Source organism: Staurois parvus, unplaced genomic scaffold (assembly GCF_062004578.1).
Source record: "Staurois parvus isolate SC_StPar_1 unplaced genomic scaffold, SC_StPar_1.0 ptg001730l, whole genome shotgun sequence".
Taxonomy (NCBI): domain Eukaryota; kingdom Metazoa; phylum Chordata; class Amphibia; order Anura; family Ranidae; genus Staurois; species Staurois parvus.
In genome coordinates, this window is record NW_028319526.1 from 62,117 (window position 1) to 88,281 (window position 26,165).

Sequence of the window (26,165 nt, forward strand, 5' to 3'; positions counted from 1 at the left end):
ACTTTGAGTTTACGATATATTTTTTATAGCTGAAAGTAGAAAATATTGTTTTTTTTCAAAATTTTCGTGGTTTTTTTGTTTATAGCGCAAAAAATAAAAAGCGCACAGGTGATCAAATACCACCAAAAGAAAGCTCTATTTGTGTGAAAAAAAGGACGTAAATTTTGTTTGTGTACAGCATTGCATGACCGCGCAATTATCAGTTGAATTAGTGCAGCGCCAAACAGCAAAAAAAGGCGTGGTCATTAAGGGGGGTAAATCCTCTGGGGCTCAAGTGGTTAAAGGAAAGCAGTTTCGGCACCTCTAGCACTGAATGTATGTATTGGCAAGGGATGCTGGATTGTGCTGGAGGGTCTATTTATGCTGGCTGCTGAGGGATCTATTATAATTGTTGGGGATCTATTTTTGTGTGGGGGTCTGTTGTTGCCATGGAGGCCTACTGTTGCTGATGGGGGATCTATTGTTGATGGGGGGCCAATTGTTGCTAGGAGGGATCTACTGTCGAATGAGGGGTCTATTGTTACTTGCTGCTCGAGGATCTATTGATGGTGGCTGCTGGAAATCTATTGTTGCTCGGGTAGATCTATTGCTTCTTGTGTGGTGTTTTGTTGTGGGGGGTCCATTGTTGGGGGAGGGTCTATTGTTGTGTGGGGGATCTATTTTTGCTGAGTGGTCTATTGTTACTGTGGGGGTCTTTTGTTACAGGGGATCTTTTGTTCCTGGGGCTCCTGTGTTGTTGAGGGGATCTATTGTTGCTGGGGCATCTTTTGTTGGGGGATGTATTTTACTGATTTTCTTGTTATCATTAATTCCATACAAAGTACTTCGCATCACAAAGTGATATTTGGTTCTGTATTAGAAACAAAGAAACAGAAAAGTGACAGCAGAAAAAGACCAAGTGGTCCATCAGGTCTGCCCTTTTTTTGTGTGCTTTTTTTTTTCAGGGGCGGGTGTTGTTTTTTTTTTTTTTTTGCTCTTTTTTTGGTTGTTTTCTGGGCTTTTTGGTGATTTTTGTCATTTTTTTTGTCTGAGTATAGATCTAGGCTTCTCCCAAGCATGTTGGCAGTTATTTACTACTGACTGTATTCTCTAACAGGGGTGGTACTGGAAGATGGGTAGGGGGTGGAACCAAGGGACGGTGCTCAGAGGTGGGTGGGGGGGGGGGTGACTAAGTTCACACTAGCTTTGTTAGCAGGCATTGGGCGTGTGGGAAGTGTTTTATCGCTCCTCAAACGCCTATGAAAATCCTACACATGGCAGCACACAGCGCTGTTCACACTGAAGCGTTATAAAAAATTGATGCCTCGTGTTGAGTCAGGAGGAGCTGAAGCCTCCCATTCAAGTCTACAGTGACCCTCCTCAAATGCCTGGCAGGTGTTTGCGGAGCGTTAATACCATTAAACTTCATTATAGGTGTTTGTGGTGCGGTTTTAACTCCTATCAAGTGCCTCAAAAATGCGCATAGGACGTTTGAGGATCATTAAAAACACTTCCCAAACGCCTGTCTAATGCCTGTCAAACACTATAGGGGGGGGGGGGGAGAGTTAGAAATGAATCAAGTGTGAACAAGCCCTAAGAAGGGGGCCATTCCTGCACCTGTTCTCTGAGAAAAAAAAGTCATATACAGTGGGGCAAAAAAGTATTTAGTCACCACCAATTGTACAAGTTCTCCCACTTACAGAGATGAGAGAGGCCTGTAATTGGCATCATAGGGAGACCTCAACTATGAGAGACAAAATGAGGAAACAAATCCAGACAATCACATTGGCTGATCTGGAAAGAATTTATTTGCAAATTATGGTGGAAAATAAGTATTTGGTGAATATGAAAAGTTCATGTCAATACTTTGTTATAGATCCTTTGTTGGCAATGACAGAGGTCAGACGTTTCCTGGAAGTTTTCACAAGGTTGGCACACACTGTTGCTGGTATGTTGGCCCATCCTCCATGCAGATCTCCTCTAGAGCAGTGATGTTTTGGGGCTGTCGCTGGGCAACACGGACTTTCAACTCCCTCCAAAGGTTTTCTATGGGGTTGAGATCTGGATACTGGCGAGGCCACTCCAGGACCTTGAAATGCTTCTTACGAAGCCACTCCTTCGTTGCCCGGGCGGTATGTTTGGGATCATTGTCATGTTGGAAGACCCAGCCACGTTTCATCTTCAATGCCCTTGCTGATGGAAGGAGGTTTGCACTCAAAATCTCACGATACATGGCCCCATTCATTCTGTCCTGTACATGGATCAGTCGTCCTGGTCCCTTTGCGGAGAAACTGCCCCAAACATGATGTTGCCACCCCCATGCTTCACAGTAGGTATGGTGTTCTTTGGATGCAACTCAGCATTCTCTCTCCTCCAAACACGACGAGTTGTGTTTCTACCAAACAGTTCTATTTTGGTTTCATCTGACCATATGACGTTCTCCCAATCCTCTTCTGGATCATCCAAATGCTCTCTAGCAGACTTCAGATGGGCCCGGACATGTACTGGCTTAAGCAGGGGGACACGTCTGGCACTGCAGGATCTGAGTCCCTGGCGGCGTAGTGTGTTACTGATGGTAGCCTTTGTTACGTTGGTCCCGGCTCTCTGCAGGTCATTCACTAGGTCCCCCCGTGTGGTCCTGGGATTTTTGCTCACCGTTCTTGTGATCATTTTGACCCCACGGGGTGAGATCTTGCGTGGAGCCCCAGATCGAGGGAGATTATCAGTGGTCTTGTATGTCTTCCATTTTCTAATTATTGCTCCCACAGTTGATTTGTTCACACCAAGCTGCTTGCCTATTGCAGATTCAGTCTTCCCAGCCTGGTGCAGGTCTACAATTTTGTTTCTGGTGTCCTTCGACAGCTCTCTGGTCTTCACCATAGTGGAGTTTGGAGTGTGACTGTTTGAGGTTGTGGACAGGTGTCTTTTATACTGATAACAAGTTCAAACAGGTGCCATTGATACAGGTAATGAGTGCAGGACAGAGGAGCCTCTTAAAGAAGAAAGTCCAGGTCTGTGAGAGCCAGAAATCTTGCTTGTTTGTAGGCGACCAAATACTTATTTTCCACCATAATTTGCAAATAAATTCTTTCCAGATCAGCCAATGTGATTGTCTGGATTTGTTTTCTCATTTTGTCTCTCATAGTTGAGGTCTCCCTATGATGCCAATTACAGGCCTCTCTCATCTTTGTAAGTGGGAGAACTTGTACAATTGGTGGTGACTAAATACTTTTTTGCCCCACTGTATATACAGGCGTACCTCAGTTTACAAATTTAATGCCTTCTCCGGGACATTTTGTATTGCGGAAAATTCGTAAACCGAAACACGGTTTCCCATAGGAATGTACTGAAAACCAATTAATCCGTTCCGGAGGTCAGAAAAAAAGTTTAAAAAAAAGGTTGCTGTCACCACAGGTCGGTGCTGGTTTTTAAATGTAATTACTGGCGCTTTTTTTTCTACACTATAGCTCGGAGAATCAGCTGTCACTTTCCCCCAGCTAAAAGAAACAAAGTTTCCTTTTAGTTTATCTTCCAGAGTTAAAAGAAACAATGTTTCCTTTTTATTTCTTAAAGAAACAAAGTTTCCTTCAGCTCCGGGGAAAGTGACAGCTAATTCTGTGAGCAATAGTGAAGAAAAAAAAAAGCCGGCAATTGCATTTAAAAATCGGCTCCGACATACACTTCGTATTGCGAAAAAAATTTGTAAACCGAGGCGTTATTTTCAATGGATTTTCATTTGTAAACTGAAAATTAAGGTAACCGAGGCGTTTGTAAACCGAGGTACACCTGTGTGTGTGTGTATATATAAATATATAAAATAGAGACAGAAGGAGAAACTCTGTTAGGTTTTTTATCTTTTTATGACATCCTGGGGTGGGTTCTGGAATCCAAAGGCTTTGTAGAGTCTTTTTAGAGAGTGACGAAGTCTCCTATCCCGGGTCCAGCACCCCCTGATTGTGGAGGTGTGCACAGGATTCATGGTATGGGAGCTGAGAACAGTTCAGGGTCCCTCACCCTGCTGCAAGAGAAAGGAGCCACCCTGAAACAGGAAACCCGGGGCAGCGGTGGTGGCTCCGGCTTAAACTGGAACGCAGCCAAGGGTTAAAGATAAAGAAGCTGCATACTCAGAAAGTGATTAAATCAGCTGCTGAAACTACTGAGAGTGAGATATCAATTAAACCTTTTTTTTTTTTTGCTGGCGGAGCAGTTTTTACCTCCTTTTTGCACACATGTATAATAAATCTTTTCAGGGCCTGAAGATTGGTTAAATCCCCCCCAGCATGATACATTTTCTGAAAGCAGACACCCTGGAGAATAAAATGGTGGTAGCTTTCATTTTTACGTGACATGACGTTAGCACAACAATTGACAAAGTGCAAATTTCTGGGTAAAAAAAATACACCGGAGTTCCTTGTAGGGCACACACAGACAATATATACCCACTTCTGGTAAAATATAAAAGAGGAGGTTGCACCGAGTAAATAGATACCCGACATGTCAAGCTTTACAATTGCTCATGCCCACAAAATGATGAAATTCAGCACCCTACATTTTCCATAGGCCATGCTTTAGAAGCCCCTACAGGCAGTGGTGTGTTTAGGTTCTGTGGTGCCCTAGGCAACACAAAAATCAGCCCCCCCAACCTCCCCCGCAGAGAGAGCCTGACACCAACAGGGGCGGACTGACCATTTGGAAACTCAGGCATTGCCCGAGGGCCCGGGGTCAGTAGGGGGCCCCATGAGATGCCCCTGGTACCTTTTTCATAGGCTTTTTTGAGTTTGGGCAAAGACACAGGGGCCCCATGATCCCCTATTGCCTGGGAGCCCCATGAGTTGTCAGTCCGCCCCTGCACTACAACTCCTTTTTTATCCCCTCCCCTCTCTAAGCTGGCTACAGACTGCACTGTCCAGTGCTAACTCTTTCCTGTGAAGCCTGGAAGTTCAGGGAAGCAGCACTGAGAGGGCAGGAGACAGCGGCATTGAAAGCTGCAATCTACATGTTCTGTAATAAGAATTTTAACAAAAAGTTTCCTGGGGAATGTTTACTTCATTATGCTTGTGTGTTAAGCTAAACAATGCTGAGGGTTTAAATCTACTTTATATGTTTGTGTAGCTATGGAAGAGAGATGCTGCAAACCCCTGCAAGGGTAACCCTCCATGATGTTTTGTGAAACTTTATTTCAAATAAAAGTGGGCTGTATGAGAAGTAACAAATTTCCTAGATGTAGGCAACAATCAAAGGTCACATAACGGGCAGCTCTTGTTGAAGGCATTCACTTGGCTTTGAAGAGCCTTTATGTCCAGCTTGCTCCACTACTGTCCATGTGGTAGCTCCCCAGGGGCATCACCTGGTGTCCTAAGGTCTGGCTGTCCATGAGGAGCTCAGTTTTCCATCCTTCAAGGGGGAAACTGCAAAAATTGGGGATGGTATTGCCCTTTAAATCAGCCATCTGCAACCAGATTTGCACGGAGGCCTAGGATTCAATCATTGGTTGCTAGGGTTCCTCAGGGGGCCTCAAGGCCTAGCCAGTTCACAATTGCATGGCCACTTATTTAGTCATTTATTTTATCCTCACTGTTTTGTCACCTGTCACTTTTGCGTGTTTTTTTTCTCACTAGGATGGAGGGTGTGGGTCCTTGGGCTTGCCCTGAAGTCTAGGGGGAAGATGTGTGGCCACTAGGTTCCTTCCTCTCCATTTCCTGGGGGGTTTCTCTTCAGGAGAGCTCCATGACCTAGTACTTGGTTGTCGGTTTTGGCTAGCCACAAGGAATGGGGTCTGCCAGGCCAGTTGGCGAACCATGTTGGAAACCCTTTGTCCCTGTCAGGAGCCTTATGCCCCAGGGGATCAGGGCAGAGGTCCTACCCCTTCGGGGGAGGACAAAAGCACACTTGTAAGTGCACTTTTTTGTGTTTGTGTTTTTGCACTTGCACGTTTTTTTGTACACTTACGGGTTTTAGGTTTTTTGCATCTCCGTGGACCTAAAAAAAAAAGAATTGGTTGCTAGGGCTCCTTAAGCTGTGGCTGATTAACCTCCCATCTGATCGTACCTGGATAATTTTGGGTCCAAAACGTCTTGAGAGAGCCACAGGCTTGACACCAAAGATTTTTCAAATAATAGTAGGATATATGAGTAGAGAAAAATAACAATTTTCCTAGATACAGGCAATCAAAGGCCACATAACAGACTGGGTCCATCCTGTTGAAGCCATCCGCTTGGCTTTAAAGAACCTTTATGTCCAGCTTGGTCCATTACTGCCCACGTGGTAGGGTATCACCTGGTGTTCTAAGTCTGGCTCTCCTTGTGATCACCTACACATCCAGTAAGAGCTCAGGAGCAGGTTACTCATCCTCCAAGGGAGAAACTTCAAAATTTGGGACTGGAACTACCCTTTAATCCAGTTTTCCATGGAAGCCTAGGGTTTCTCCATAGATTGCTAGGTTTCCTTGAGCATCTGATGGTGCTCAGATAATTTTGGTTCCAAAACTTCTTGGAAGAGCCAAACTCATGACACCAGAGATCTCCTTATCTATCTGATAGAGTGGCTTTCTGACCACCACTGTAAGGGGTGCATTGTTCCTACTGGCCATTACTAATGTAAAGGGTATTTTTGCCATTGATCCCCAATAAAAGCTTTTAGTAAGGGTTCCCCCGAGACCTGAAATTTTATTTTAAGGGCTCCTCTGGGCTGAAAAGTTTGAGAAAGAATGCTTTAAAGGTTTACTGATACCATCTCTTTACCCCCATTTTCTTGCAAGAGAGAGGAGTATACTGCACATAGGCTATTGGTCTTGGTCAATCATAGTTGACACTGCAGTGGCGGAACTACCGGGGTAGCAAGGGTCGCACTTACGACCAGGTCCTGGAGTTCCGCCACTGTAGTGGGGGCCCACTCAAAGCCTCCATACCAGTACACTGAATTATGGGAAAAAAATAAGAATGTGGTTGCTATGATCATGTTATTTATACTCCTTTAGACAGTTTAACTCAGAAGGCCCCAAAGAAGTGGAGTAAGAAACAATTTTTCAGTTTTGTACTATTCCGATAACTTTATCTGTGTACGATGACTGTAAGCACTAGACGGCCTTCTCGGTACTCAGCTTCCTGGTGATACTGCTGTGGTTCTCAGCAATTTCCTCTTATGCCTCATGCACAGAACGGTAGATTCTTGCTCATGGGAATATTTCATAAGCAAAGATGCACTTCAGGTAATTTTCTCCATACACTGACTCGATGGAGAGCTCATAGGCAGCCTCAGAGCTTTCCATGTCTGCAGTGCTTTTTTAACTAAAAATTTTGGAATGGAAATTCTTGACTTGAGTTGATGATGGGCGACCATTGGTGATGTATCTCCTGCGCATGTGCATGAGTAATGTCATCTCAGCTCCCGGAATGAATGAGCCACAAATGTGCCCACATAGTAAAGTGCTAGAAGAAAGATGAGGACCTTGCAGGTCTCTTCCGTCAAAAAAATCATGATTTATTTTATTTCGTGAGTTTAGTTCCACTTTAAAGATATATTGTGAATATTTTAAGAGTTTTTCAACCTTCATACCAAGACCTTTTACATAAACCTCCCATCTGCCTAGGAAAAGCAGCCGTAGATGCATCATTTTATTGGAAATACCAAGCAGATCCAGGGCTTTTCATTGTTCTACCTCCTTTGGTGTGACACAACCTCACCAATCCATGGGAGGTGGGTTTTTTGAGGCTGGGCAGTGCTGAATTGAAGGACACCAACCAGTGGAAAACTCTTAGGTGCTGGAAAGGCAGTGGTTCCGTGGTTAGCACTCCTGCCTTGAAGAACTGACCCTCATAGGCAGCCTCAGAGCTTTCCATGTCTGCAGTGCTTTTTTAACTAAAAATTTTGGAATGGAAATTCTTGACTTGAGTTGATGATGGGCGACCATTGATGATGTATCTCCTGCGCATGTGCATGAGTAATGTCATCTCAGCTCCAGGAACGAATGAGCCGCAAATGTGCCCACATAGTAAAGTGCTAGAAGAAAGATGAGGACCTTGCAGGTCTCTTCCGTCAAAACAAATCATGATTTATTTATTTCGTGAGTTTAGTTCCACTTTAAAGATATGCTGTGAATATTTGAAGAGTTTTTCAACCTTCATACCAAGACCTTTTACATAAACCTCCCATCTGCCTAGGAAAAGCAGCTGCAGATGCATCATTTTATTAGAAATGCCAAGCAGATCCAAGGCTTTTCATTGTTCTACCTCCTTTGGTGTGACACAACCTCACCAATCCATGGGAGGTGGGTTTTTTGAGGCTGGGCAGTGCTGAATTGAAGAACACCAACCAGGGGAAGACTCTTGGGTGCTGGAAAGGCAGTGGTTCCGTGGTTAGCACTCCTGCCTTAAAGAACTGACCCTGAAGAACCATGACACTACTTGCATGGAGTTTGCATGTTCTGTGAGCTTCTTCAGGGTATTTAGTTTCCTCCCACACGCCAAAGACATGCTGGTCTATGTGAGATAGGGACCGTAGAGTGTAAACTCCTTGAGAGCAGGCACTGATGTGAATGTACATACATTGACTCGATGGAGAGCTCATAGGCAGCCTCAGAGCTTTCCATGTCTGCAGTGCTTTTTTAACTAAAAATTTTTGAATGGAATTTCTTGACTGAGTTGATGATGGGCGGCCATTGGTGATGTATCTCCTGCGCATGTGCATGAGTAATGTCATCCCAGCTCCAGGAATGAATAAGCCACAAATGTGCCCACATAATAAATTGCTAGAAGAAGGATGAGGACCTTGCAGGTCTCTTCCGTCAAAAAAAATCATGATTTTTTTATTTCATGAGTTTAGTTCCACTTTAAAGATATACTGTGAATATTTGAAGAGTTTTTCAACCTTCATACCAAGACCTTTTACATAAACCTCCCATCTGCCTAGGAAAAGCAGCTGTAGATGCATCATTTTATTAGAAATGCCAAGCAGATCCAGGGCTTTTCATTGTTCTGCCTTCTTTGGTGTGACACAACCTCACCAATCCATGGGAGGTGGGTTTTCCAGGCTGAACTGAACTGAAGAACACCAAACAGAGGAAGACTCTTGGGTGCTGGAAAGGCAGTGGTTCCGTGGTTAGCACTCCTGCCTTGAAGAACTGACTCTGAAGAACCATGACACTACCTGCATGGAGTTTGCATGTTCTGTGAGCTTCTTCGGGGTTTTAGTTTCCAGCACACGCCAAAGACATGCTGGTCTATGTGAGATAGGAACCTTAGAGTGTAAACTCCTTGAGAGCAGGCACTGATGTGAATGTACAGTATGTAAAGCACTGTTTAAATTGTCCGACCCATAAAAAAATAAAAAACTTCTAGTAATAATAATGTGAACAATTGTTCCATTTCCTGTCTGAAAGTTGTAAACCTCAATAGGATGTAATAACACCATGTAAATGTAGCACACTCCTAGTTAGTTATGGAGAGCTAGATAATTATTATTTTTAGTTAGAGACTGAATAGCAGCCTGTACAATAGTCATAGGGTCAGACTTCGGTCAGGGCTGAGAGGCTCTGCAGATCAGCTCTCTGAAACCTCCCCCTGATCTAGAGACTTGGAGAAGTCTTTAGAATTCAGTGGACGGGGGTGAGGAGGAGCTGGTTGGCACTCTCAAGGGATCCTGGCCAATCTCCAAGCAGGAGGCTTGGCATGGGGTCAGGACAGCCTTTAAGAGTGACCGAGCCTGCTCAGGAGCAGGAGGGTTCAGGTGGAAAATGGAGTGAGCAGGATGGTGTGTGGAGCCTGGAAGGGGGTCCAGGAGAGGGGCCTACCTACAGGAAGAGGAGCTGGAAGAGAGGATTTCTCAGCCTCATCATCCCCCCCTGAGAGGGGACAGCCTGGGAAGCAGGGAAGCAGTCAGACCAGTGTAAGGCCTGAATGCAGCTACCAACCAACAAGCTTGCAGGATAGACTGAGTAAATAATCCCACATCCTCTGAGCCGGATAAGGGGAAAGGATGGGAAATCTGACTATCCCCCATCTGGGACTGCTAATCCTAAAGTAGCAGATTCTGGGCCCTCTTGCCCAGGGATTCCCTCAGGCACCTGGGTGAAGAGACGATTTCATCTAGGGTGTGAGGTGGTACACCAGGAGAGGCTGGATAGCTCTTCAAGAACAGAAGACCCTTCTGAGCACTTGTACATAGTTTCAGGAAGTTGTCCTCAGTTCAACAGTTTCCCGGTCATTCCATGTATCCTTCATCCCTGTCCAAATTTAAATCACCTAATAAAATAAAAAAAAAAAAGTTCAAGGACTATTTGCTGTCTCTGGAGTGCAAGGCTGGAAGGAAATGCGTGTTGCCTGGCTTTGTAGGACCAAAATCTCTAGCAACTCCTAAGGGGGTAGTTCTACATAAACAATGCTAAAATAGACCTGCCATTTTTTTAGACTGGCAGGGGCCTATTGAAGACTAGTTGTTTCCCAAGCTATTGGATACTGATATTACATGAGATTTGGGAATCCATTTTGACTGAGTACTGCATAAATAGTGGAACTCTGCCTCATGTGGTCTGAATGCAGTATGGGGGTACACTAGGGACAGATTCCCCCATTGGTTAGGGAAAGTGAATAAATAGTGTTTGGGAGAGCTACCTGTTGTGGAGGGAAAGAGCAGGTTTCCCCTTACTGGGTATCTCATTTGTCTGCTTCCTGGAGCAGTGTCCTATTGGCAGGCAAATATCTGCAGGTACATTTGGGGATCTCAATGTGAACAAGCTATAGCCTCCTCTTAGAGAAGTGTTCCTTTGACGTATCTGTGTGTCATGATCTAGTCTATTAGATTTCTGTATGCCTTCATTTGGTTTGCCAGCCGTTATGACTGTTCTAGCTAAAGGCAGGCACCACAAGATACCTGGTATTACCCTTTATTGACCAAGGAAGCTTAATTTGCACACCCCTCTGATGGACTTTCCCTTGTGGTTTAAAGCCCAAATCCAGAGGCTTAAGCATCTCCAGTCCATTGACCTCCTTCCCTGCTGTGAAAAGAAAAAGAACCCTATTGACACTTTCCATGCTTCGGAACTGCTCTCCATATCCTCCTCCACCATTGGCCACAGATCCTCCTTCAGGTTGAATGATGACCAATGTCATTCAACACACTTCCTGTGAACCCAGGGTGTCATGTACTCACATCATGCTGCCTGAGGACACATGAGAATGAACCATGCTTGTATCACTATGGAATGAGGGCCACCCACTGCCGAAGTTGGAGGAGAAAAGGAAGATCCCACCCCATGAACATTCATTACGTGACTGGCTAGAAGATACCTGGAGTTTAGCTATATAATCTAAACTTTTTTTAATATTTACGTGAAGGTGGGGGCTTTACTCCCTTCTGATCTGCATGCACCCTGTTCATTAGGAGAGTTCCTAATGCCACTTCATTCTTTAAAATATATTTAGGCTTGTTTAGCATTTTCAGAATGCCTTGATAGTCTACAGAGTTAATTACTAATTAAGTATAGGTCTTTTTCAATGACCACTTGGGCACAAACTTCGAAACCAGCCTTGACAGACTACAGAATTATCTAAGTATAGGTCTTCTTCAATGGCCACATAGCCAATGTGACTAATTTGCCACAGCCTTCAAAACCAGCCTTGACAGCCTACAGAATTATCTAAGTATGGGTCTTCTTCAATGGTCACATAGGCAAAGAGGCCACTTAGACACGGCCATCAAATTCAGCTTTGACAGCCTACAGAATTATCTAAGTATAGGTCTTCTTCAATGGCCACATAGGCAAAATGACCACAGCCATCAACACCAGCCTTGACAGCCTACAGAATTATTTAAGTATAGGTCTTCTTCAATAGTCATGTAGGTAAAGTGACCAATTGGACACAGTCTTTAAACCTAACCTTGACAGCCTACAGAATTACCTAAGTATAAGTCTTCTACAATGGCCACATAGGCAAAATGACCTCTTGACCACAGCTGTCAAAACCAGCCTTGACAGCCTACAGAATTATTTAAGTATAGGTCTTCTTCAATAGCCATGTAGGTAAAGTGGCCACTTGGACACAGTCTTCAAACCTAACCTTGACAGTCCACAGAATTACCCAAGTATATCTTCTTCAATGGCCACATAGGAAAAGTGACCACTTGGGCACAGCCTTCACAGCCAACCTTAACAGCCTACAGAGGTATTTAAGTATTGGTCTTTTTTAATGGCCATGTAGACAAATGGGCCACTTGGACAGTCTTCAAGACCAGCCTTGATAGTCTACAGAGTTAATTACTAATTAAGTATAGGTCTTTTTCAATGACCACTTGGGCACAAACTTCGAAACCAGCCTTGACAGACTACAGAATTATCCAAGTATAGGTCTTCTTCAATGGCCACGTAGGCAAAGTGGCCATTTGTACACAGCCTTTAAATCCAACCTTGACAGCCTACAGAATTATCTAAGTATAGGTCTTCTTCAATGGCCACTTAGGCACGTTGGACAGTGGGACACCAGGTAGTGGAGATTAGCCTAGATGTCGGTGAAACGAGCAACACAGTAAAAACCAACATCAATGTAAATCACAGAGGAGAACAATAGCAGGCATCCTGCGGGCCAACTTCTAACATGGACCCAACAAACATATTAACAACCATGTCCAGCTTAAAAAAAAAACCAAGTCGCTCAATGCCCTGTATATTGTATGTACGTAGTATACCCAAAGTAGATATCATTGTGACTGTAGCGGAGTTTACCAGAATTAGCTTTGTACACTTTTCTGCACTCTGGTTTCCGGAGATGCTGAGCCTGCCTGAACTACTTTCAACCTTCTGCTTTGCTCAGCTTTTCCTGTAGGGCCACTTCCCTGAACTCCTAATGCAAAGCATGCATATGGGCAGGCCAGCTCTCAGAAAAAGACCAAACAAAGATGTAGTAGGTGTAGCAGAGAAATGACACATGAACACAGAGCACAGAACCTGTAATAGAGGAAGTCTTTACGGCATTTTGAAGAAAATCATCCTTATGTTTGAACACTACATAGCAAATGCAGACCCGGGATGTGATGTAGTCATTACTCAGACCTTTAGGGACCTTGTCACAACTTTTACATTTTCCAGCAGTTAAACGTGAATGTATATGATTACATGCATTCAGGTAGTGATCCCATTCTTCCCAATGTGCTGCAGTTATTTTTTTTTCTTTTTTGGCCCCTCCAGGTCCATGTGTTGTAATACAGTAAAACACATTACTGCAATGAACAATTGGTGGCATTCTGTGGAGCCATTTATATAGAATGGCACCCCAACACACAACCTCTGTAGCCAGCTACCCAACTTTTTTCCTGTACTTTAAACTGGTGATCCTGGGAATAACACACTTTCTGACCCTCTGTGGCTACATTCCAGCATATCTACGGGGAGGGTAGCCATGGTTGTCACACAAGTTGGACATCAAACATATCTTCCTTTGCTCATCTCCATTACATGGTGGACTAATGGGACTAGTAGTTGACTCAATAAAGATAAGGTTTTTATGTTGTCCTGCAGGACACTGCATTTTTGGCAAGATCAACAATTACATTTTTTTCTTCCACTATATCTATTTGGATAGCCAGGGTTGTCACACAAGTTGGACTTCAAACATATCTTCCTTTGTTCATCCCCATTTCTTGGTGGATTGGTGGGACAAGTAGTTGACCCAATAAAGATAAGGTTTTTATGCTGTCTTCCAGGACACTGCATTTTTGGCAGGATCAGCAGGTACCTTTTTTCTCCACCTTATCTATTGGGATAGCCATGGTTGTCACACAGGATGGACATCAAACATATCTTCCTTTGCTCATATCCATTACATGGTGGACTGATGGGACTAGTAGTTGACCCAATAAAGATAGGTTTTTTATGTTGTCCTCCAGAACACTGCATTTTTGGCAAGATCAGCAATTACATTTTTTTCTCCGCTATATCTATTTGGATAGCCAGGGTTGTCACACAGAATGGACTTCAAACATATCTTCCTTTGTTCATCCCCATTTCTTGGTGGATTGGTGGGACAAGTAGTTGACCCAATAAAGATAAGGTTTTTATGCGGTCTTCCAGAACACTGCATTTTTGGCAGAATCAAGCAGGTACATTTTTTTCTCCACCTTATCTATTGGGGTAGCCAGGGTTGTCACACAGAATGGACATCAAACATATCTTCCTTTGTTCATCCCCATTTCTTGGTGGATTGATGGGACAGTTTGTGCCCAATAATCAAGCAGGTACATTTTTTTCTCCACCTTATCTATTGGGGTAGCCATGGTTGTCACACAGGATGGACATCAAACATATCTTCCTTTCCTCATCTCCATTACATGGTGGATTGATGGGACTAGTCGTTAACCCAATAAAGATAAGGTCATCTGTGCTGGATTTCCTGGACACTGCATTTCTGGCAGGACTAATAGGCATAATGCTGTACGTGCTGAAAATGTTCTTAGCCTGAAAAATGAAAACTAATGCAGCACCACATCTAAAGACCAATTAGCTCCAATATGTCAATTTTTTGTTTTCTTTTTGGGTTTAGATATGCTTTAAGGTATGAATGGGCTCAAAGGAAAAATATACGGACTCATTTACATCTACCATGTTCTTAAGGTGTAAGTAAAACCAAGAACTGTAGCATTGGGTAGTTGGGAAGTGCTAAAGCCCCCTGTCAGGTTTTTATTGCTCTTTGGGGGGGGGGGGGGCACCCTCTGTATTTGTCCTGGTGAACATTTTCCCCAGTGTGGAAGCGAATGGGAAATCCAAAATTCTAGAGTTGCCACTGAAAGAGGGGAAGGGGGAAAATCTGTCTGCGGGGGCACCTACTCCAGTGACAGGTGTCTAAGGAAGGATATCCAATTGCTTTAGACATATGTTCTTATTTCCTGTTCTGTCTCTGGAACAGGAAGTGAAATGATTCTCTCAATAGGTTTTTAACCAGTTGAGGACACTGGGCATACTACACATGGCCTCCATTGAAGCATACAGGGTGTGTGCAGTATGTCCTGTCTAGGGCTGATTCAGGTTTGGTCTGTATTTGGGTTCTGATGGAACCCAGAAGGAGGTTGTCACCTTTGCCCACTGCCATCCAGTCAATGGGGGCCAGGGAATTTCGTATCCCTCAGCTGCATGTACAGATAGGGTGACACGGCCCATGACATCATTGACCTAATATGGACATGTGGCCATATAAGGTCATATATTGTATAGATAAATATGCCATTCTTCTGGTTTCAGCTGAGGTTCTACTTTACATATGGATTGCTAGGGACATCGGTTACATCGGTACCCAACAGGACTAGAGATGATGATGATTCCAATTGTCTAGTGATGGGGGTATGGAGGCATAGTAAACAACCCATTGGAGGTTTATTATGGTATAATTAAGACCCCCTACCAGGGGCGGACTGACCGTTGGGGAACACGGGCACTGCCCGAGGGCCTGGGGTCAGTAGGGGGCCCCATGAGATGCCCCTGGTATCTTTTTCATAGGCTTTTTGAGTTTGGGCAAGGACACTGGGGCCCCATGATCCCCTATTGCCCAGGGGCCCCATGAGTTGTCAGTCCGCCCCTGCCCCCTACTTTAAGAGGTTCTACAGGATTTATATTATTAATATTTTCCTCATTTTATTTTCCCCGCAGGTCTATTTATTATTGGGATATTCAATTAATACTCTGGAACATTGGAACCACACATCAAAAACAAACAAATTCAACTTCAGTGAAGATGGACTAAACCAGCCGACATGGAGCAATCATGGCCGTTACAAAAGAACTTTACACAAATGCGGAAAGGATGAAGCTCTTGACGATAGGGTATACCACTGCTGCAGGAAATGTCCAGCGGGTGCGTTCATATCAACTGGAATAAAAACACGGGCTAATTTATTTTCATTTAGTGGTTGGCTAACAAAGCACTTGAGGGTCATCATAGAGCGCATATCAAAGACTCAACAAGCTCAAAATCTATTTTTATATGTAAATTTCCTTTTTTTTCCTTTTACATCTTTTTCCATCTGAACCTTCTCTCAACAATAAAGTTGTGAAGCAAAGTTACAGTGAGACTAGGCGCAAAGCTGTCAATTAGGGTTGAGGTTTGGAGCCACCTTGGGTTCTGTGCAGACCTCATGGTTTCCAGGATCAGCGAAACTCCAGATTTCTGGCCAAAATTTTGCCTGATTTTATAGTGTACCACGTACCCAGGGCCGAGACAAGGGGTAGGCAGGCAGGGCGGCTGTCCTGGGCACTGTGGTGTCATGTGAGGTGGAAGGCAGCACAAGGAGATTGGAGGAAGGGAGTTTGTATTGGGAAGCAGAACTTGGGAGCGGCAGGGGGTAAGAATTGTCCTAGCAGGGGAAATTTGGGGAAGTGTGCTAGGAGTGGTAATTTGGGAGGGGGGAAGAGTATTTGTGTTAGGAGGTGAGATTTGGGGTTTTTTTGGTAGAAAAGGTGATAAGGTAAGGGGGTAAGAATTTGTGATAGGAGTGGAAATTTTTTTTTTTTTGGGGGGGGGGGGGGATTGTGCTAGTAAGGATGATTGGGGGGTATTTGTCCTAGGAGGGGAAATCGGGGGTGGGGATGTGTGCTAGGATGGGGAATTGGGGGAGGGGAATTAGTGCTTGGAGGGGGGATTTGGAGGGAAGAGGATTTGTGCTCAGAGGAGAAATTTGAGGGGTAGAGGATTTGTGCTAGGAGGGGGGCATATGGTGAGAGAGAGGATTTAAGCTGGGGGGGGGGACAAAAATTTGTGCTCGGAGAGGGCACTTCAGCTGGTGTATTGGGAGGAGGGAGAATTTACACTTAGGAAGTAAGCATGCAGATTAGTGCTTGCTTTGATTTTTTTGGGGGGGATATTTGCTGACACATAATGCGCATACATCTTTGGGGTGGGAGGCGCAATTTGGCATGTTCGCCCTGGGCTCTAGATGACCTCGTCCCGCCACTGCACATAACCCATGTGCCTGGTCAGATGGCTTCCTGAGAGCCAATAATCTGAAAGAATGGATAAGCCAGCCTCTTCATTATCAGTGGGTGGACACCCATTGGCCACACTGTCAATGTGTTAGGATAATCCAACAAATTGGTATAGAGAGAAATACTTTGCTATACAGTGTTACTTTGTGTTGGGTGCAGGGACGGACTGACAACTCATGGGGCCCCCGGGCAATAGGGGATCATGGGGCCCCTGTGTACTTGCCCAAACTCAAAAAAGCCTATGAAAAATGTACCAGGGGCATCTCATGGGGCCCCCTACTGACCCCGGGCCCTCGGGCAGTGCCCGAGTTTCCAAATGGTCAGTCCGCCCCTGGGTATATAGGATGCCCAAGGAACTGTAAAACTTGAGGACAACTTCTTAGCAAACATTGTACAAAATCAGCAACAGTTTCTTTTTAAGGAGCACTGAATCCCCTTTGGTGTACCTCCTCAGACCCCAAATGAATCTCTCCTCATTTACCTGGATGTCCTGAGGGTATCCTTGAGCAATGGTCAGTCTGCCCCTGGTTGGGTGATTTGTCTTTAAGGCTGGGTTTACACACGCATACATATTAGGCCATACCTGTTCTTCAAAGCCTGCGGTCAGACAGTTATTGCCTTCCTGCAGTTCAGTTGGTCACACAGCCAACTTCAGTATACCCACTGGTACACTTCTAGCTCAGTTGGTCATGGGTATTCTTGGGAGTGGGACACTAGAATTTTTGCAATACGCCTGGCGTTAAATGAAAGCACGATCTTCCTACAGTAGCAGGTGTCCCACCACTTTTTTCCCATCAGAGCCATCTCCACTATCAGGTACTGCTGACTCCTCCCCTTTCTTTTGGCGCTCATTCCTCTTCCCATTTTTTTTCCAAGGTTTTTTTTCTGTTATCCAGGGATTTATGACTCAGTTTAGTGCAACTTGTTGCTCCTTCCAATCACTAGAGCTTAAACTGCCACTTTGCCCAGAAGAATCTGATGTAGAGATCCCAGATACCTCTAAATTTGTCAGTGATCCTACAAAAAATTCATTGTTGGAGGCTAAGTCCCTTCTTTCTTGTAGGAGGTAATCCCACCAGATCAATTTCAGTAATCCCACCAGATCAAAAGAACTTTTCACTAAAATAGAAGGAAAGTGTTTGTAATCAAGGCTGTGCGCTACAATTAGAGGATTCCTCTGTTCCTTCCTCTACCACGGATGGTGTCTGGGTTTGGTTCTTTAGCATTCCATCATGGTGTTTCCCGATCATCCTCTGTTTAATTACTTTATCCACAAAGAAACACCCAGACAAACGGTTCCTTGCCCCAAAAGGGTTTCTGATTTTGTATTCCTTTTGCAGAAGAGTTTGTTACGAAATAGACCACTAGTCCCATAATCAACCCGCCAGTTGTAACGGAACCGGACCCCGACTGCACCAGGGTATTTTCGTTAGACCCCCGCTTCCCTATCCGAACACAGATCCACAGACCCCACCGCTGGCCATACAAGACAAGACAGCACCAGACTTGAAGGAAACCAGGAGATAAACTGCTTTATTTTAACACAGATACAAGATATATACACAGGGCGGGGCAATACATTTAGTAAGAAGAGACACACAGCAGACACCCCCCACCAAGCCAATACACAAACACATACATCCCATAATAGTTTGCTCCCAAGCAAGACACACAATAGAACAATGGGACAACCACATGGCATTAAACAATGAACAGCCCCCACACCCCACCTGTACATGTCTACTCAAAAGCAGGACCAGGGGCGGACTGACAACTCATGGGGCCCCCGGGCAATAGGGGATCATGGGGCCCCTGTGTCCTTTCCCAAACTCAAAAAAGCCTATGACAAAGGTACCAGGGGCATCTCATGGGGCCCCCTACTGACCCCGGGACCTCGGGCAGTGCCTGAGTTTCCAAATGGTCAGTCTGCCCCTTAGCAGGACATTTCACCCTGTACCCCTAACAGGCACAGGGTGACTTACACATAAGAGGGATATGGGGAGCTTAGACAGGGGTGTTCCATGGGCCTCCCACCCAAAGTCACTCCCATCACACCAGTGTTTGCACGTAACATTCCTATAGAAGACATTGCATCATTTAAGGGCTATGACAGGAAGTTGGAAGCAACCTATTTCATGGTGGGACCTGCCGTTCAAACCAATCTTGCCTTCAAATTCTATTCCTAGGTTTTAGCTGACTGGTCTAAATGGCTAAGAAGGGATCTGAAAGCTGCTGGTCTTGATTCTCAATTAATTGAAATGAATGTACAGAATGATTTAAGGTTTAGAATCACCTGAAGTTCTCCAAAAAAACACCTTAGTGCCTAATTGTGCCCTTTTTTGACCTAAACTCACCCACTGCGGTGGCCTAACATCAAGATATGCTTTTCCCACACCTGAGATGTCACCACAGCATCGGTGGACTAGATTTACAATCTTTCCAGTATATTCACTCAGAAATGTAGAATGTAGAAGTTAGATCAAACCATAGGGCTTCCTGTGTTAATAGCATGATTTGCCTGACTTTTGTCTTTGTCAGACCTCACCATCATCACAGACCTTGCTCAAAGCTTGTAATTCTACTTCCCATAGGGTTTATCGTTGAATGCCGAAGATTTATTTTCACTGGTGTGAATTTTTGGGGTGTTGCCATGTGCTTTTGTTTGTAGGCCAAGTTCTTTCTTTTCTTTAGTTGGGGACATCACCAAGCTTGGCCCTTGGTATCACCAAAGCTCAGGAATCTACCTTGTCTGGTTTCTTCCAATGTTCTCTTGCTAATCATTCGCTGATTCCTACTTCTACACAAGGTTACACACATTGCTCCCTCTTTAAACCTCCCCTCCAACAATGGAAACTAAATCCAGTGTTGTTGCTGCAAAAACTACCATTCCAATATATTCAGGGCATCTCCTTAGAGTTAGCTTTCCCGCAAGGCAGCCTTCCTTGTAGCCATCACTTCGACCAGAAGTGTTCCTGAGTTCTTAGCATTTTCCTGTAGAGATTCCCATTTGATCTTTGATTTTTAGACCAAGAACCTCCTTTTTTTTTTGTTACTCAAAGTGGTCTCTGCTTTTCGCCCTAATAAGGATATTGTCTTACCTTCCCTCTGTCCAACATTGGTTCATCCCAAGAAAATCTCTCTCCATTGTCTGGATGTAGTGAGGGCCATAAGGGTTTTCCATTCAAACTGCTTATGTTTTAGGTAGATTGATTCTCTGTTTCTCATTCAGAAAGCTCCTAGAAGAGCAGCGATTATTCCTCGGGCCTTTTGGTATTAGACCTCCATGTCTCAAATATATAAGGCTGTGACATGGTTTTCTGTACATACGTTCTCTTAAGTTCCATAAAGTCAATGTGTCTGCCTTGGTAGATGCTAGCTCTGGTCGAAAAGGTTCTGTAAGTGGTTATGTATTGCCCTTGGTTTCCCTTTTGGTTGTTGACCTTTATTCTTGTTGGGCTGGTTGCTCTTCTTTGTTCTGGCATACCCGCCCCTCTGTTTGGACTGCTTTTGTGCATCCCTAGGTTGCTTAGTACCAGGCTGTGTCCCTCAATGGACAATATGTAGGTTAGGCAGGTGGGAGGAGTTATAAATTCTAGAGGTCTGATCCTCAGTGTTTATGTACCTAGTGTCTATTTCTCCTGCAGGTAGCAATATAACTCTAGGTTGCTTATAAGCAAGCTGTGTCCCTCAATAGACTTTAAGAAAAGGATTTTACGATGAGTGCAAATTTCCTCTTTTTTATATATTTTTTTAACAGTCCCCTTTCCACACCCATGTGTTTTCTTTTTTTTTTCTTTGGTCTTTTGACTGGTCACATGTAGTCCCCAGGTCTTACTCGTCTTACCCCTGCAACAGTGGTGGTGGTGGTCATCAGTGCTGCAGATAGTGGCTCTGACAACTCTGCAGTATTATAACATAAGCCCAGACCAACATGGTGGAATCTTAAACTGGAGTTCTACCTTAATAGTCACAAAGGATTTAGAATTTACAACATACTGTTTCCATATGTGGTACTGTCAGGGCAGGGGCCGAGGAATGGACAGGCAGGCCTAACAATGTAACGCACTGGCTGATGACAACCACTACCCACAGACCGAAGTCCCTCAAGGCGTGGAGTCTAAGTCCCAGGCTGCCCTTCACCAGGGCCCCTGATGGTGGGGATGGACTTGACGCAGCCAGGAACCAGGTCGCGGCCCCCGAGACACCTCAGCTGCGGTAATGGCCGCCGCCAATGGCGTGTAGCTGGTGGAAGAGACAAAAGAGTAATCAGACAAGCCGGGTCAACAACAACAGGACAAAACAGTACAGGACAGCAGACGAGAATCACAGGTCACGAGCCGGGTTCAGCAACAGAGGGTCAGATCAAAGGAGAACACAAAGAATAGTCAAGTCACAAGCCGAATCAGATACCAGGAGAGTCACGAGAGTCAGAACAGAGTAATAGCGACACAAAGACACAAGACACAAGTGCAAAGAGCATGTGCGGGCCACAGGCTTATATGTCATCAGCCACACCCCTCTGGGGGATGGACCACAGAGACCTGAAGGCATAAAAGGATTCCCATCATGCACAGCAGAATCCAAGATGGACGCCAGCACATGGAGTAACATAACCTCAGGGAAAAGGTAGGACCTTGACAGGTACTACCCTTTTGAGGGCCTCTGAATTTGGTTGGGTCCCCCTAAGCTCTGCACAGCCAGGCAACGTGCATTTTCCATATTTTCATCCAAGAGTCAGTAAAACAGTCTTTGAGCATATTTTTGTTGTTTTTATTAAAGCGTTAATAACATGGACGGAGTCTAGGGATATATGACAACTCATGGGGCCCCCGGGCAATAGGGGATCATGGGGCCCCTGTGTCTTTGCCCAAACTCAAAAAAGCCTATGAAAAAGGTACCAGGGGCATCTCATGGGGCCCCCTACTGACCCTGGGCCTTCGGGCAGTGCCCGAGTTTCCAAATGGTCAGTCCGCCCCTGGGTATATGGGATGTCCAAGGAACTGTAAAACTTGAGGACAACTTAGCAAACACTGTACAAAATCAGCAACAGTTTCTTTTTAAGAAGCACTGAGTCCCCTTTGGTGTACCTCCTCAGACCCCAAATGAATCTCCCCTCATTTACCTGGATGTCCTGAGGGTATCCTTGAGCAAGGGTTTCCAGAATCCACTGTAAAGCAGTTCCAGATGAAAACTAGTTGGTTGTTACACCTGACTGTCCTCTCCCTTCTGTGACCCAAGGGGTGTAGAAGTACTCACACTGTCCTTTAATTGGTTGCAGCTGCTTTCAGGTCTTCCGTTGGGCTTGCTGACAGAATGTCCTCCCTAGGAGACTGTGGCACAGTGGGGATCCCTCTGTCAACTTCAGCCTGTAGGTTGCCCTCCCAGTATCCCTGCTCCAGCACCTTCCTTACTCTATCTTCCACCTGACTCTAACAACAACCCTTGCTGTTCAGGCTCTTCTACATTTAAGGGTTGCTCTTAGCCACCATTCTGGGCCTCCTGCATGGGGTTTTGCCAAGTTCCCTTAAACATGCAAATCTAGGCCTCCTTCCCTCCTTCACCCCTCTTCTAGAAAGTTCCTCCAGTTTCTAGAAGGGTGGGGGGCTCCAGAAGCCCTGACATGTAGAGCCTCCCAGCCTATGCTGAGGTAACCTCACTGCCTCACTCCCAGACTGACTCATCCCTGGCTTCTAACAAGCCTCTGACTAACCACAAAAATGCTGCCTAGCTTGAGAACAACTTGTAAGAGGTGCTTCATGGCTGGCTGAATTTGATGCCAAGAGCACAAGTCCCCCCCCCCCGCTCCTTTCCTGCTATAACACTATCCCTCCTGCTGAGGCTGAACCCTCTTGTGCCCCACTCCATGCAAGAGGCCTCTACACAACATTCCCAGCCATTGACATTTATAACCCAAAGGAAGTAATGTCCACCCATAAATTAGTTTGCTGCACTTTACTGATGGAATCCATGAAATGGCATAACAGTCACATCACAAGAACATACATTCTGGAGTCACCTGACATTACACAGTCAATCACATTTAGTGGACGGTCCGCAGTAGTCACATGTGAAAGCATATGCAGTACCTTTAGCAGCCATCTCCCATAAAGTCTCTCCCCTACCCAGGGTCATTAGTACTCTCAGGACTGTGCTCTCTGTAGGCACCTCCTCCTCACTAGGTACACTTCGCCCAGTCCCAGGACCCTCAATGGAAGCAGCCTAACACAGGGATCTCACGGCCTGGCCTAAAAAGGCCTTTTGCAATTCGCCCTAGCCCCCACCTCCTCAAGGGATTACAGCCAGCTCCTCCTGAGTACAGACCCACTCCTCCTGCCCTGTCCTGGGCATACACCTACTGATTACATCTGTGTTGGTATTGGGGGGGGGCTCCCATTCCCTATTCCCTATCTGCCCTAGAGCTCCTCCCAACTTATAACTGAGCCCTGACTTACCCATAACATCACTGCAAGAGGGCTCTACCTAAGAGGGGCCTAACACCTGATTACCTTACCTACTGTAACCAGACACTATTCTGCTACAGAGCCACCTAGGGGCAAGGTAGCTAACTGCACCCGCCTACACACCGCTTTCGAGGAATTTCAATGTTTGTGTAGGGTTTATGTTGCATCTGATGAATTACATGATCTGCTAAACACGGAATCTGACCACACATGTAACAATCTCTATACATTATCCTTCCAGATTTACCAGCAAATGTGTAGTATGAGGGTCTTCCAGAACAATACAATTTATTCCAACCCAACAATCCAATCTATTGTCTGTTACCAAATCCTACTGATATTATTGCAGGCAACTGAGCTCAAACCACAGCCAACATTTCAGGCATACCTACTGTACACAGTACCTACCTGGAGGGAGACCAAGACTAAGGCGTGCAGTATACTGGGACATGGGGAAATATGGAGGAAAGACAACTCCGACCTAACCATCTGGGATCCTCGGGCCCCAAAGAAAGGAATTGTTTTTTGGATCAACCATTTGGAGTGAGTATCCATTGAAGAAGAATGACCATTTTCCTTTTCTCTTAGGCCAATATGTTGAAAAGTCGTGCAATACGTCCCGGGGGGATCCCGCATGCGCAGACTGCAAGGCGAATTCGTATCTTGAAACTTCCAACTACAAAACCTATTGCATAAGATGCAAAGACTGTGACCATGGTAAGGAACGCAAATGTCCGAAATGAGTATTCCTGAGTGTATATATGTGTGTTATACAGTATATAGAGAGCCATGCCGGGGCAAGGGCATCTAGAGCCCGGGGGGAACATACCAAACTGCACCCCCCCCAAGATGTATGAGCATTGTGTGAGCGAGAATCCCCCTCCCCCCAAAATAATTTAAGCACTATCCTGCATGCTTACCCATAAGCATAAATTCCCCCTCCTCCCAGTACAAATCCACCCTCCTACTGAAATCCCCCGTCCCAGCACAAATCTATGCCCCCCCCATTCCCCAAATCCCACAAGCACAAATGTGCCGCCCCCCCAAAAAAAACAAATCACCCCTCCTAGCACAAATCCTCTACCCCTCAAATTTCCCCTCCGAGGACGCATCCTCTCCCTTTTCAAATCCCCCCTCCCAACACAAATTCCCCCCCCCAATTCCCTCTCCTAGCACAAATACTCCCCAATCGTCTCTACTAGCACAAAGTCCCCCCCCAAAAAAAAATTCCATTCCTGGCACAATTTCCCTCCCCCATCCACCATCTCACCTGTTCTAGCACAAACCCTCTGAATTCCCCCCTCCTAGCACAAATCCTCTTCCCCCATCCCCCTACCCAACACAAATCCTCTTAAATCGCCAATCCTAACACATCATCCCTTAATTTCCCCTCCTAAAACAATTCTTACCCCCTACCACCTGCTGCACCACCCCCACCTCACATGATACCATAGTGCCCAAGGCAGCCGCCCTCACCCCTTGTCCTGGCCTTGATATAGAGGGATATACAGGCGAAACTCAAAAAATTAGAATATGGTGCAAAAGTTCATTTATTTCAGTGCAGCAACTTAAAAGGTGAAACTAATATATGAGACTCATTCCATGCAAAGCAAGATAGTTCAGGCCGTTATTTGTCATCATTGTGATGATTATGGCTTACAGCTCATGGAAACCCCAAATCCACAATCTCAGAAAATGAGAATATTGTGAAAAGGTGGAATATTCTCGGCTCAAAGTGTCCCACTCTAATCAGCTCATTCAGCCATAACACCTGCAAAGGGTTCCTGAGCCTTTAAATGGTCTCTCAGTCTGGTTCAGTAGGAATCACAATCATGGGAAAGACTGCTGACCTGACACCATCACTGACACCCTCCATAAGGAGGGAAAGCCTCAAAAGGGAATTGCAAAAGAAGTTGGATGTTCCCAAAGTGCTGTATCAAAGCACATTAATAGAAAGTTATGTGGAAGGGAAAGTGTGGAAGAAAAAGGTGCACAAGCAGCAGGGATGACCGCAGCCTGGAGAGGATTGTCAGGAAAAGGCCATTCAAAAGTGTTGGGGACTTTCACAAGGAGTGGACTGAGGCTGGAGTCAGTGCATCAATGTCAGGGCAGGAGCTGAGGAACGGACAGGCAGGCCTAAACAATGTAACGCACTGGCTGACGACAACCACCACCCACAGACCGAAGTCCCTCAGGGCGCGGAGTCTAAGTCCCAGGCTGCCCTTCACCAGGGCCCCTGATGGTGGGGATGGACTTGACGCAACCAAGAACCAGGTCGCGACCCCCGAGGCACCCCAGCTGCGGTAATGGCCGCCGCCAATGGCGTGTAGCTGGTGGAAAAGACAATAGAGTAGTCAGGCAGGCCGGGTCGACAACAACGGGACAAAACGGTACAGGCCAGCAGACGAGAATCACAGGTCACGAGCCGGGTTCAGCAACAGAGGGTCAGATCAAAGGAGAACACAAAGAATAGTCGAGTCACAAGCCGAGTCAGATTCCAGGAGAGTCACGAGAGTCAGAACAGAGTAATAGCAACACAAAGACACAAGACACAAGTGCAAAGAGCATGTGCGGACCACAGGCTTATATGTCATCAGCCACACCCCTCTGGGGGATGGACCTCAGAGACCTGAAGGCATAAAGGATTCCCACCATGCTCAGCAGAAATCCAAGATGGACGCCAGCACATGGAGTAACATAACCTCTGGGAAAAGGTAGGACCTTGACAATCAAGAGCCACCACACACAGACGGATCCTGGACATG

The 26,165-nt window shown here is 45.4% G+C and overlaps 1 protein-coding gene across 1 annotated transcript in view; it reads left to right on the top strand.

Moving 5' to 3' along the window:
• Nucleotides 1–26,165, top strand: part of LOC149434588 (tumor necrosis factor receptor superfamily member 25-like) — an 80,744-nt gene that overhangs the window by 25,491 nt on the left and 29,088 nt on the right. Inside the window, exons 2-3 of the mRNA XM_089663609.1 lie at nucleotides 15,608–15,812; nucleotides 23,989–24,117. Coding sequence (XP_089519735.1) covers nucleotides 15,608–15,812; nucleotides 23,989–24,117 — 334 coding nt within the window. The remainder of the gene's footprint in view (nucleotides 1–15,607; nucleotides 15,813–23,988; nucleotides 24,118–26,165) is intronic.